Here is a 13,166-nt window from a genome sequence, read left to right as displayed (position 1 = left end):
TTTTGGGTCTCAACAGTAGGGTGGTTCCCCCTCCCCTCCACTCAGGATCCCAGTTTTAAGTGACCTTCTTTATTGGCACTGTTAAAGATTTAGGAAAATTTTTCATTCTGAACTCCCTCTGGTCAGCAGGCTCTTGTGTCAGACCATGTGAAATGAGAGAGCAAAGCAAGAGGAAGGTATGGTTGGCTTGGCTGGCTGTGGAGCTGTCTGTCCTGAGTGCCTTAGAGAAACCTCTCATCTTAGCTCTAACAGACAGACATTCTTGAAAAATGTGGCCCTTCACTTTTTAGGCAGTAGTTTGTTTGGTTTTTGCCTCCTTTCCCATTTAAATGTAAAAATGATTATCATAGGAAACTTGGAAAATTCCACCCATGAACCAAGAGGTCGCTGGTTCGATTCCCAGTCAGGGCACATGCCCGGGTTGTAGGCTTGATCCCCAGTAGGGGGCATGCAAGAGGCAGCTGATCAGTGTTCTGCTCTCACATCACATCAATGTTTCTATCTCTCTCTTCTTTCTCCCTCTCCCTTCTTCTCTCTGGAAAAGTCAATACAAACATATTTTAAAAAACAATCTAACACCCAGGTATAACCATGTAACCGCTTTAGTATATTTTCTTTCCAGTATTATTTCTTTTGTGAAATTTTTAGTAATTTGTTTCTTTTCTATCCAATATATAGTTATTGTATCCTAAATTTTTAACTTAAAATCATAATATATGCATTTTAACTCATTGCTATTCATTAAGCATTTTAACATCTTTTTTAAAAGCCTACACCAGATTTTAGTAAATGAGTAAGAATGCTTGGACAAGAGAGGCCTAACCAAATTATATGATGTTGAGAAGTGAACATCTTTGGGCCATAGTTGTAGTTCCAAGTGTGCCTCTCATTGTCCCCAGTGTCTAGGCCTTACTTCCCAAAGACTCTGATATAAGTGATCTGGCGTGAGGCTTCATCATGGGTTGGTGTTTGTTTAAAGCTCCCCACATGATTTTAATATGTAGCCAGGGCTCAGAAAATGATAGCATATGAAGCCAATTCTGATCTTTTCCAAGTGAACTTAGCAACAATACAGCCTTCAACCCAAATAATTCAGATTTCATGATAACTTTGGAAGTCACAATATTCCAGTTCCGTTTTCAAAGTTTTACAATGGGTAGCATGGCCGTGCCTTCACAATGCTGTCACAGATTCCAATTTCCTGAAAACTAGGCTCAGAAAAAGAAAAAAGGAGACATCTTTCTTCCTTTCTTTCTTGTTTTGAAGATCACTTTCTCCTTTACTGCTGACTTCCATTCATAATATTCTACACTGGGGTTCAAGCAGACTTGTGCCTTCTGTCATCTAGTTCTTTACCTGGGCAGTGTTTATCTTTTCCTGGTAAGGGCTGAAGCCAAGAAGTTGAAAATGATTAGTTGTAGTAATCTTACAACTACCTCACAGCCATGTCTAGAAGCTCAGAGAAGTTAGGGGAATAAGCTCTTCCTTTTCAGCAGACACTTGAGTTGTTAGCTTTGGGGGCCTGCCATGGTACTTCCTGTTTATCGGAATTAATTTGCTAGCAGAGGGTCTTATCTACTAAGCATCCATTTGGGCCAGTTGTGCTGAGTTTCTGGAGGTTATTGTACGTCAATCCAAACTCTAGAATCAGAAATCCAGAGGAGACTTTAGGAAATTAGAATTTCAGAACCAGGGGATTGTAGTGATCACCCAATTCAATCCCCTTAGCATAGTCACAGGAAACTGAGGGCCGGAGAAGTGGAATGACCTGCCCAGACCTCTAAGCTAAGCCAGCTTCCATGCCAGAGTTAGAGTTTGGAGAGTTGAGACCAGCTTTCCCTACATCACATCTCTCATCACCTCCATGCTTCAGGACTTGCCTTCAGGCAGGCCCAGAAAAGCAGCCCTGATCCCATTATGCAAATCTGCAATTAAGGAGACAGGCTTCCTCCCGGGAGAAGCATCACCAAACTTTGTGACAATAAAGGAATGGATGCTTTTCCTGGAAAGCGTGGCTCATGAGTCCTGCTCATAGAGACATGGCTGGTTCTGAGAGGACGACCAGTGAGCAGAATATTCCATTACTGCTTGTGTCGGAGTCAAGGAGTGTTTCCAGCTCCTTCAGCTGTGGCACTTCCTGTGCTCAGAGCCAGCTGACTGGCTGCTAGAACAACAAGCCTTAACTGCGGCTATATTAGGATGGTGTGACTTCCTTTGCCATTCTGGGACTCATCTTGGTTACCTCATGGCATGCTTCAGCTTGGGCTAAGGCTTAAGATTCCCTCCATCAGGATGGAATTAGAAACAAACTTTGACCCCCCAAGTCCCACAGTAAGAGTTTAAGAACTCCTGGGACATTGCCAAGAGAGCCCCCAGGGCCATGTGGACAAGGAGGCAGGTTACATATCACCTTGGATAGAAGTGCCCAGCATGCCTGCTGCCCAGACTTGGGGAGGATTACATTTCATCAGGTGGCCAGCCTGCCAAGGCACAAATGTGGAAAGGGGACCCAGCCAAAGATGTCAGGCATCAATCACTGTCCTGGTTAAGCCCAGGGCAAGAGTGAACAATGAGCACACTGCTTGTGAAGAACCCACAGGCCTTGGTTTCTGAGTCATTCCTCAGGGCAGCTCTGAGGGGGAAATCTTTGCTCTTGTCCCTCCCAGGGTGGGCAGCACTGCAGGTGTGTCTCTCTTTAAGAAATCAGGACCTGTCTGTGTGAGAAAGATGAAACCAAGCCAGCTGTGATAACCAGCTATGATAATTAGCTATGGTAATCTACATAGTCCTTGGTTCTGTACAGACTCCTTTTTCACCTCTAAGATCTTTGTTAGCCTCACAACAAACCCATGCAGGTATATATTTACTGGCCCTATTTTACAGATGAGAAAACTGAGGCACAAAGCAATGACATGAGTTACCCAGGGTCTCATGGCCAAGGTGTAAACCCAAACCTTTGACTTCCCCTTTGTGATTTCAGCTTCTTCCTCCTCCCTTATTTGATCTGGGGAAAGGAGGTGAACAAAACAGCTTCACACCCATAGGGAGCTGATGTCTCATGGGGAGACATTGATGAAATGATCACAACAATAATTGCATAGCTATGATCTAAGATAAATGTTATGGGTCTTTATCCTGAGGCCAGCGGGTAGCCATCGGGTGGAAACAGCTCCTGTAATAAAATAGAAATGCTCCTGATGAGTAGGCAGGTGGCCAAGTAGTTCCAACTTTTGCTGCCTTGCTGCCAGGTGACTTGCAGTAATTCCTGCTCCTTTCTGAGCCTCTATTTCCTCATCTGCCCAGTGAGGGGAGAGGGTTGGATTGTTGTGTTTTTCGCCCCCAGCTGTTATGTGTCATGTTTCTAGGACAGAACAAAAATGTCTGCAAACTTGCCACCAACACTATCTCAAATGTCACTTGCCCTGAGTTATTTTGGAGCTTGGTGGTCAAGATGTCTGAGGTTGCATCCTGCCTTGGGCTCTTGCTCCAAAGTGCAGGGTGGCCCCTGATTTAGAAATAAATGGGAAGGAAGTTGGTCATGCCATGTTCTCATAACAAGCTCCGCCTTTCTCTCTCAGGGGCAGAAAGGAGATGGTGGAGTTATGGGCCCACCAGGCAAGCCTGGACCTTCTGGTCAACCTGGCCGTCAGGGTCTCCCAGGCCCTCCGGGCCCCCCATCCACAGGTAAGAGCTATACTGCTTCACTTGGCCTACAGTATCGCACTCCTGGCCAGCCTCCTGGAGAGAGCACAGGGAGATGCCAACAGAGGCCTCCCTGGTGTTTTGAGTTAGAAATGCTAGAGAAACTTCAATATATTTATTTCTCCACAGTTGGGCTCATTCAACTTTTACACAAGGAAAATAAACATTGTTCTGGCTTTGTTTTTAGCATTTTGGAGAACAAATAGAGGAGAGAAAAAATTACATTTATGATGTCATTTATACATAAGTGAAAAATAATGCACATATTTCATCAATAACACCTTTTACTAGAAAACCGTTTCATGATTCTAAGCAATTCTCTTAAACCTGGAAGTAAAGATAACATTGTAAAATTTTCCATCGTACACAGTGTTAGGAAAGAGTCCTTATGGATTTGCATCAAATATAGAAAGGAACGATAAAAAGAATTCAAAGTCATTTGCGAGGTCATAGGTACCCTGTTACCTTGTTTTAGTTTGTTTAATATGATAAGCTAAGCCCTTGATTTAGTTTGTTCTCATCAGCTCAAAAGCACATTGTATAAGCACAGCATCTCTATTCCCAAGAAGACTGTTTACTGATTGAGCAACATTCTTTGTCCTCAGTTATACAAAAGGAATCAAAACAATTTTTGTTCCAATTTTTTCCTTAAGAAAATGAAGACAAAATTCCACAGTGCACTCCCTTTTTCTGCCCCCTGTGCTTATGGAAATATATTTGCAACCACATTATGGGATAATCAAGAAATGTCATACTTTGTTAGATCCTTTAAACCAAATTAAAGCTGGTTCTGAAACTCCAATCTGCCAGAATGCCAGGAAAATTCAATCTTAGACTTTATTGGGGTTCTCTCCACTTCTCCAACTGCCACAAAAGAATTGGGTAAAGATCCTGGGAAATTATGGCAGAAAAACAGCAGGGAGATCCCTCCAGCCTTTTATGTGCCCTGTTTACCTCTGAAATGCCTGTTGTCTGAGGCCACGTGGTCTGTGGGTGCCTGTGACTGCCATCTCACGCCATGCTTAGGCATTAGAACATCTCCAAGGCTGGGAATCCTGGTCCCTATGGTTCACTTCCCACGGAGTGCTCACAGCCATTCCTTCTGAGACCTTATCTCTTCTCCAGGATACTGGGGAGGGGATACCTGTTCTCTCCAGGCCTGTGGGGATCCCTCCTCTTCCTATCTCTAGCCCCCTCTCTCCTCACACTTCATACACTACCACCCTCTTAGGAACTTTTCTCTTCTGAGAACAGAAGGCAGAAGTTTTCAAATAGTACCAACAAGTTATCTTGTCACATCTACTTCTATTTGTTAAGGGAGCTGGATTTGAGATGCAGCCTTAGGCCGTGTGTCCATGCCCCATGATCTGTTTCCCTGCATTGACTAGATGATCCAGATGGAGGTCCTTCCAACTCATCTTTCTTCTGCCTAACATTCCCCTCAAGCCTCATGACTGTGAGCTGCCAGGGACTGAGAGCTCGGCCTGAAGCCTGGGTTTTGCCTTTGGAAGAGACTCTCTTGGACCTTGCGGCATTTAGGGGCCACAAGGGAACATGTGGAGGGGGTGGGGGGGGTCGGTCATTGTGCGGATGTATAAGGAGGTCCTTAGCATATGCAGACCTTAATGTATGCATCCATTTGTAAAGGCCAGCCCTCATCTAAGTTGAATTCCTTTCCTCCTTGGGCCTGGATTGGGTGAGAAGGGCAGGGTTTGGAGACTAGCAGCAGCTCACTCAGATGCCCACTCTTTTGTCTTGTCAGTCTCTGGTGGATTACAACCTCATCCCTTTAGTAGGCCATTGTAGCCTTGTTTTCTCTCCTTAGTTTCCTAGCTCCTTCTCACTCAGCCGGGGATGCTCATGTCCCCTTCCCCTCCACCTTTCCATCCTCTGCCAGGTCCCTCTAGCAGATGTCCTGCTCTCTGTAGAGCTGGAGCATATTTCTGCAGTCTGTCTGGGTCCCTGTGGCCTAAAATGATTTTCCTGTCATCCTCTGGGTCACCCAACAAATTTCTCTCATTCCTTCAAAGTCCTCTCTTCAGTAAGGCCTTCCTTGGTCCTTAATGGATGGTTCTCCTTTCCCTGCTGCCCCAGTCACACATTGCCTCCTTGCTATTGCCTCTGGCTCCCCAGTCACACATTGCCTCTCTGCTATTGCCCCCAGTTCCCCAGTCATACATTGCCTCTCTGCTGTTGCCCTCCACTGGTAACTGTTTTTTGCAGATGTGTCTCACCTTCCTTCTAGGTGGCAAGTCCTTGAGGCAGGATCTGTGGCTGAGTCGGCTTCACATCCCCATGGCACCGTATGGGTGGACCTGGTCCCTACAGGTGCTCCCTGGGCTACATTGGCTCTCATTCTATCCCATCTGGGTATTGCAGAGCAGGGTGCTGGCCATCTCTTTGGACTGATGTCCCCTCCTGTGCCTTCCTTTAAGTCATTTCCTTTCTGGGAGCTTCCCAGAGTGAGAGAAGAAATAATTCTCAGAAGAAAATGAGGCAATAATCCTGCTCTTTAGAAAAGTTTTTTGGGGGTAGGAGAGAAGGGAAGGAAGGAGTTTAATGGAGGCTTTCCCTGTGCCTGGAACCTGTTGGATAGTCATCAAGAGTTGAACTAGGCCCCCATAGTGATTCCTGAGACTACGTTTGAGAATCTGATAAAAGTCCCAAACCCACTCTCAGGGGGGAAAAATGTGTCTCCCTAAGATGCTTCACATTACTTCCCAGAGTCCCAGAACCCTTGCCTCAAATCCATCTGGGGATGTCATCAGGCAAAACTCTCCTGGGCTAGTGCAACCCTCCCTTTACAGATAAGAACTATGAGCCCGAGAGAGAAGTGTCTTCCCCAAGTTTACAGAGCTGACCGATGGCCACATCTGGTCCAGAATGTCCATGACTCCTGAGTCTGAGACTTTCCCACTCAGCCCTGCAGCCTCTGCAGGGCAGAGTGGGAGCTGGGGGAGATGTGGGGACTATTCTGTGGTTCCTCTGCCTTCTCCCAGATTCTGTTCAGACCTGTTCCCACCACAGCAGCCAGTGGAGATGAGCAGGTCCTCTGGCTGCAGGGATGCAGGGGTGGAGGCCAGGCCAGCCCCCTGGACCAGCTCTGAGAGGCTGAAGTGGGGAAATTTGGGTTGCTGTGCCCTTCAGTGCAGCCTGGCAGGACACAAGCAGGGAAACAGATGCCCTCTGACAGCTGGGAGGAGTCAGCAGGAAAACTGCACTGGTGGCAGGAAGCAGGCTCCCTGCCACATCCTGTCATCGTAGAAGGAGGCTCCCTCTGGTTCTGGTGCCCAGTGCTGTGGGACAAGATGGTGCTGCGGGAGGTGGAGATGGTGGGAGCTTTTTATTACCCAAGTTACTGAGCAAAAGAGGCAGTACGGGGTAGGGGAGGGAATGAAGGCAAAATGCCTTTAGGATGTAATTTGCAATAACCAAATTACAAATTTGGCTGAGTCCTTCCTGCACCAGACAGGGTATAAGTGAATCAGTGTGGTACCTGGGAATTGCCATTTATCTCCCTGCAAGCATCAGTGTTCCTGGATGTTTGTCTTTTGAATGGCATAGTGTTGTCAAACATGAATTCAAATCTCTGCTTCAACACAAATTAGCTGGATAATGGGACAAACTCAAGAATCTTTTGAGGCCATGGTTCTGAGGAGTTGTTGGGGCCACTCACATCCCTGGTTACATAGCATTCCCACCTTAGTTTGCCCAGGTGCTTAACTAGCAGAATATTCCTGGGCTGGTGGAGTCTCTGCTCTCTGGGCTCCTCTCCACAAGATTGGGGCTCCTCCCACAAGATCATGTTCCTATTTCTTGTTAGAACGAACAGCCATTACTTGGTATAAGATGTTGACAAACCTCCCTTGTCCTCATACCGGCAGCATCTGGGCTGGACAGGCTGAGCCTGCTGGTGAAGGCTCAGGGTGTGGGGGTCTTCCCATCGAGGCCTCCTCCTCCAGCTGTGGCTGCTTCCCTGGGGTCCTGACCAGACCTTTCCCCGGGACCGTTTTATTTCTTGCCCTTCTGGGATCTGCAAACTGGCTCCCCAGTTGCTGGCTGCCCTGTTTTATAACCTGAAACCAATGACTGGTTGGCATTCAGACTCCCCCCGACCCCCCCTATTTTCCCAGGAGGAAGGGTCTTTATTTCATTTTTCAGTCTATCTTTTCCTCTCTTCCTGTTGATTGCATGGCTCTTGCTCCAGCACTTTTCTGTATTTGGAGTTGTGACATCTAGATTTTTCTGAAGACCTTTTCTTTCTAGTTAGTCTGCATTCATTCATTCATTCACTCAGTCATCAGACATGTACCATGCCCCTACTGTGTGTCAAGCCCTGGTGAATGGAAATGGGCATCAGCCCTGCCCTTGTGGAACTTACATCCTATGGGGGGAAATCAGATAATCTCACAATATACAGAATCACAAACAGAGATAAATGCCTTGAAGAAAAGTGTAGAGAACCATGAGATTGTATCCAAGGTTAACATGAAAGAATATGAGGATTCAAAAAGGCTTCCCTGGAAAAGTGCAGGGAATGGAATGTGCAAGACCGTTCCCTAGACCAGCGGTTCTCAACCTTGGTGCACATTGGAATCATCCTGAGAGTTTTTAAAAATACAGTTGCCTGGGTTCCATTCTCAGGAATCCTGAAGGTCTGGGGTGTGGCCTGAGCATCAGAGCCTTTAGAAATCAAGGTGGGAACTACTACCCTAGCAGGTTTCCAACGTTTCAGGGAATAAATTTCCTGATCACATCTTTTCAGGACACTCTTCTCAGTACCAGGGAGAGTACATGGCTGAGTGTTTTTGAACTTCCATTTTCTTCCAGAAGAAATTTTAAAAATGTATACTCAGAAGTTCCTTTATAAAGATCCTATATATAAAAGCAATATAAAATGAATTTTAAAAAAAACAATACAAGTTATTAGTGAGCAATTTATCTGTAAGGAGTCCTCTGTTGATAATGTGAAGACAGGACTGGTTTTTTTTCATACAATAAGAAAGTCAAGAGGTGGACAGTGGCCCACTTTGGTTTAGCCTCTAAGGGTCAATACTATCAGGGCTCCAGTCCCCATGAGCCCCTGGCTTGTCCCTTGTGGTGGCTTCTCTTCTCATCTTTGTTACTTCATGTCAGCAGTATGGCTGCTGCAGCACCAGCCATCATATCTGTCTTCAAGGCAGGAAGAAGGGGGAAGCTATGTCTCTCCCCAGCGATGATTCTCCCTTATCAGGACAGGCTTTCCCAGATGCCCACCCTTCTCCCACCACAGACCTTACGTTGACCAGCACTGTGGCACATGGTCACCTCCAGGTGCAAGGGAGTCTGGGAAGTAGAAGGCCTATCTGTCTAGTCTCTAAGTATAAAGAGAGGGAAGGGAGAATAAGGGTGGGGAAAGGTGTTACCACACCCAGCATGATTAAGGAATCCACAGAGAACATCACCTCCTCCGCATCTTGGATCAAAAGCATCTCTTTGAACCTCTGCCCTGACATACTGTGGACTTCAGCCTTCTTTCTGTCGGGAAGGTTGCTCACATCAGCCTGGGCTGTTTAGTTTTCTCTTCCTTGGCTCCAGTAACACAGCCGTTTGTTGCTCCCTAGGACAACTTATAATGGGACCCAAAGGAGAAAGAGGATTTCCAGGGCCTCCAGGAAGATGTCTTTGTGGAACCCCCGTGAATGTGAATAACCCTTCTTATGGGGAATCCGTGTTTGGGCCCAGCTCCCCGAGAGTCCCTGCGGTAAGGTTCTTCTGGGAGAAATCTGGTCCTCGGGGCTTTGTAATAGTAAAACTTATTTTTTATGTATGTATGTCTTCGTGTAGTAAAACTTTTACTGGATACACACTCTTAAGAAATTGGAACATAAGGGAAAATCAAAAGAAAACTATTTTGTTGTGAGTCCATTTTGATGTATTTTCTTTGTCTTTTTAAACCAAAAATTACAGAAAATTTCAAAGAAACACAAAACAAATCGTGTAATAAAACTCCATGTGCCCTTTACCCAAATTCAATATTTATCAACTCATGGCCAATCTTGCTTTCTCTTTATGCCAGCCCACTACTGCCCACCCTCCCTTGGTTTATTCTGAAGTAAAGGCTGGACATCTGTTCATCATGGACATCATTTGAATTGATGCATAATCACCCATCCACCATGCAGTTGTGCTGTGATTTATTTAACCAGTGTCCTATTGTCATTGTTTAGGGCTATGCCCCAGCTTTTCATTGTTTAGGGCTATGCCCCAGCTTTTCACTACAGTGTTAACGTACATAACACTGTAATGAACACCTTTGCGAATTTTGTTAAGACTCATTTGTAGATGTTGAATTACTTGCTTAGATGACCTCACCTTCCTATTTAAGTCTTGGGCGCATTTTAAATGTTTTTTAAAATTGGGATATTTTTACTTCAAATGGAGACATTAGGAACTGGATTGAAAAGCTATGGGAATCAAGACATTCCTCCCCCCATCAGGAGGAACGCTAGAGGGTAACAGGCAAACCCCCTTCCCACTGGTAACCAGTCCAAGGACAGCGACATGTCCTCCTCCGGCTCCTCCCCTGCCCCGACTAGAAGTGTTTTCTTGAAGCCTCACCAGTGTGTCCTCTGGCAGATTTTCGTGGTCAACAACCAGGAGGAGCTTGAGAGGCTGAACACCAAACATGCCATCGCCTTCCGCAAAGACCAGAGATCCCTGTACTTCAAGGACAGCCTTGGCTGGCTCCCCATCCAGGTACCCAGGGACACACCCCACCAGGAAAGGCACACACCCTTAAAGGCAGAGAAGGCCAACAGCGAGGCTGGTGCAGAGTTCTGTTTCCGTGGAAGGGCTGAACATCCTCCCTCGCTCTGTCTCTGAGCAGCTCTTCATGCCCCTGCATGTTCCCAAATAGAACCTTTTCTTCTGAGCCAAGTTTCCCGACAGTCTCACGTCCCTGCACTGCAAGGGCACTGAGTAGATCTGCTCCAGGCTTCCTGCCCCTACAGAGCTCTGGGGAACAAAAAAGCAGTGCCTTTCACACCCAGGAGTGCGGGGCGCTCCTCAGCAGAGCCCCCCTGGACCCAGAGCTTCTGTCCCCAGTGCCAATGACCTGCCCTGCCTGGCGCACTGTCCTTGGTAACTTGTGTTTCTTTGGCCAGCTGACCCCCTTCTATCCTGTGGACTACTCTGTAGACCACCGCGGCTCCTGTGGGGACGGGGTCCTGCAGCCCGGGGAGGAGTGTGATGACGGGAATGACGACGTGGGTGATGACTGCATCAGTGAGTGGGGCCCAGCCCGAAGCTTGAATTGCCATTGGGGTGGGGGTCAGGGCAAGCCCTGGACACCTGTGGTGGTTTGGGATAATTTTAGAGCCTGAGGGGGTGTACCTGAGCTGTTGTGGGGATAATCTGCCTCTGAGGCCAAATGTTAACTCCTTCATTATCCAGGCAGGTCAGTGGGGGTTGGGGTCAAGGCCCTTGCCCCCAGAGAAGCCACCAGGGCCTGCTTTTTTTTCTGAATCCTACTTCTTGGCAAAATCCAAATTCTAGTCCATGTTCTTTGTCAAAAGATCAGGGTGAAAAATAAACAAAAAAGAGAGAGAAAAGAAACCACAAGCAAGATAAGGGTGATGAGGGGTGAAAGGAAAAAGGGCGAGGCCAAGAATTGAAATCAGGGCTCGCTTTTACCAGGTGGAGCCCTAGTAGCAAAGCCCGTTTTATGGAAAGTGGGCTGCACAGGGTTGCCTTCAGCTTACAGTATGCTACCAAGACGGGCAGGCAGCCTAGTGCTGGAAGGTTTGCTTTGCTTTAAAAAAAAAAAAATCAAGCGACAAAAGCAGGAGGTGAAACAGAAAGCATGGGCTGTAGAGTCAGAACAGAGTTCAAATGCCGGCTCTCAGGGCCACCAGCTCACCCTCTGGGTGGATCCTTAGGCCATACTGTCACCAGATGGAGCCCTAGTAGCAAAGCCCTTTTTAGTGAGTGGGCCCAGCCCAGGCTGTCCTGCCCCTGCCCCTTCTCAGGGCTGCACTTGCTTGTGTCCTCTCAGGCTGCCACCGGGCATACTGTGGAGATGGTCACCGGCACAAGGGCGTGGAAGACTGTGACGGCTCTGACTTTGGCCACCTGACGTGCGAGACCTATCTCCCTGGGTAGGGATGGCCTCACGTGCTATTCTGACACCCCTCTTTCCCCTCCTCCACCCTCCTTCCTCCTTTCTCTCTTTCCTTCACAAATAACTTTGAGTGCGTCTTATGTTCCTGGTATTTTCTGGACACTGAGGTATAGTAACAACACAGCACAGGATTCCTGCTCATCCGGGGGAGACAAGCAATAGACCCACAGCCACCAGGTGTCCTCCAAGAGCAGCCAAGGCCAGGGTGGAACAGACACAGCCACCAGCTCCGCCTGGGCTCCGGTGTTAGCAGTCTCCAAACTCAGCTGTTACCCCTACATGAGCAGCTCCACCCCAGTGGCTGCCATGACCACATTAGTCTCTGGGACTATGGGCCTGGGAGGAAGCGGATGTATCAGGACATTTCAAGCATCTGTGTAACAGGCCTGTGGGTACAGGTGAGACCACATCAGCATCTAACTTTGCTCACTTGTGGCTCCTTCAAGAAAACCCCAGGAACTTAGTATTCCTTTCAAGGACCCCTTTAATTATTTCTGAGCCTCTTCAATGGGGTTTGTGTTGCTCAGGGTAAGTATTCTAGTGTTGTGACCTCTACGTTGACATCCCTAGGCCAGCTGAAGGCCCTGGCCCTGTGAGGCACTGATTCCGTGCCCAGAATGTGGCGGCCTGAGGTCCTTTCAAGGTGTGATATGGTGCTACGTTCCCCAATCCTCACAGAACCAGAGTTGTCTAACTCTCTAGGGAAAACAGGGAGGCTCCTCCCTTAGCTCCACAGGGGTACCTGGCCTGTCAACCCTCTTCATCCCTCAGGAGCCCAGTCTCTTCCAGCCCTGTTCCTCTGGAAGGCGTGGACCAGGCCCTCAGCAGAGCTGGGGAGCAGACACCAGGCTGCTCTCTCCATTGCCCCCTCTCTGCTCTCTCTTCAAGGGCATCTTTTCAATGCCCACACCCAAACCTATATCAGCATATCAGACCATGGTGGGTGGGGGCAGACTGTAGACCTATAGTCACCCCAAGGCTCCAAGCACTCTAGCCTTGGCCAGGCCTCCACTGCGTCTGCATGTCTGTGTGCGCTGCGCCCCCTTGAGGTAAGGAGGGCTCCTAACAGGCACCTGCCAGAAAGTTGGCAAAAGGGCTGAGCGCGTGGATGGCTCCATGACAACAGCTGAATGTACTGTAGACAGTCACTCGTGGAGAAGAGGACTGCATAGAGCCTGGTGCGCTGGGCTTCTCTCCTACCCCCTAGAAGCCTGGGGTGCTTGTGAACGTGGGCATAATGCACAGCACGCTGTCTCAGGATTAGGACTTGGGCTTACGCAGGTATACACTGCGCTGTCCAGTG

At 47.8% G+C, this 13,166-nt stretch overlaps 1 protein-coding gene across 2 annotated transcripts in view; it reads left to right on the top strand.

The window, feature by feature from the left end:
• COLQ (collagen like tail subunit of asymmetric acetylcholinesterase) overlaps positions 1-13,166 on the top strand; it is a 56,858-nt gene that overhangs the window by 41,418 nt on the left and 2,274 nt on the right. For both annotated transcript variants that reach the window (XM_080673709.1, XM_080673710.1), the window contains exons 12-16: positions 3,579-3,684; positions 9,306-9,445; positions 10,321-10,440; positions 10,848-10,968; positions 11,738-11,840. In XM_080673709.1, the coding sequence (XP_080529835.1) occupies positions 3,579-3,684; positions 9,306-9,445; positions 10,321-10,440; positions 10,848-10,968; positions 11,738-11,840 (590 nt within the window). The remainder of the gene's footprint in view (positions 1-3,578; positions 3,685-9,305; positions 9,446-10,320; positions 10,441-10,847; positions 10,969-11,737; positions 11,841-13,166) is intronic.

Source organism: Plecotus auritus (genome assembly GCF_963455305.1).
Source record: "Plecotus auritus genome assembly, chromosome: 6".
NCBI classification, from domain to species: Eukaryota; Metazoa; Chordata; class Mammalia; order Chiroptera; family Vespertilionidae; genus Plecotus; species Plecotus auritus.
The sequence above is the reverse complement of the archived record's forward strand: the minus strand, read 5'-3'. Positions and strand labels throughout refer to the sequence as shown.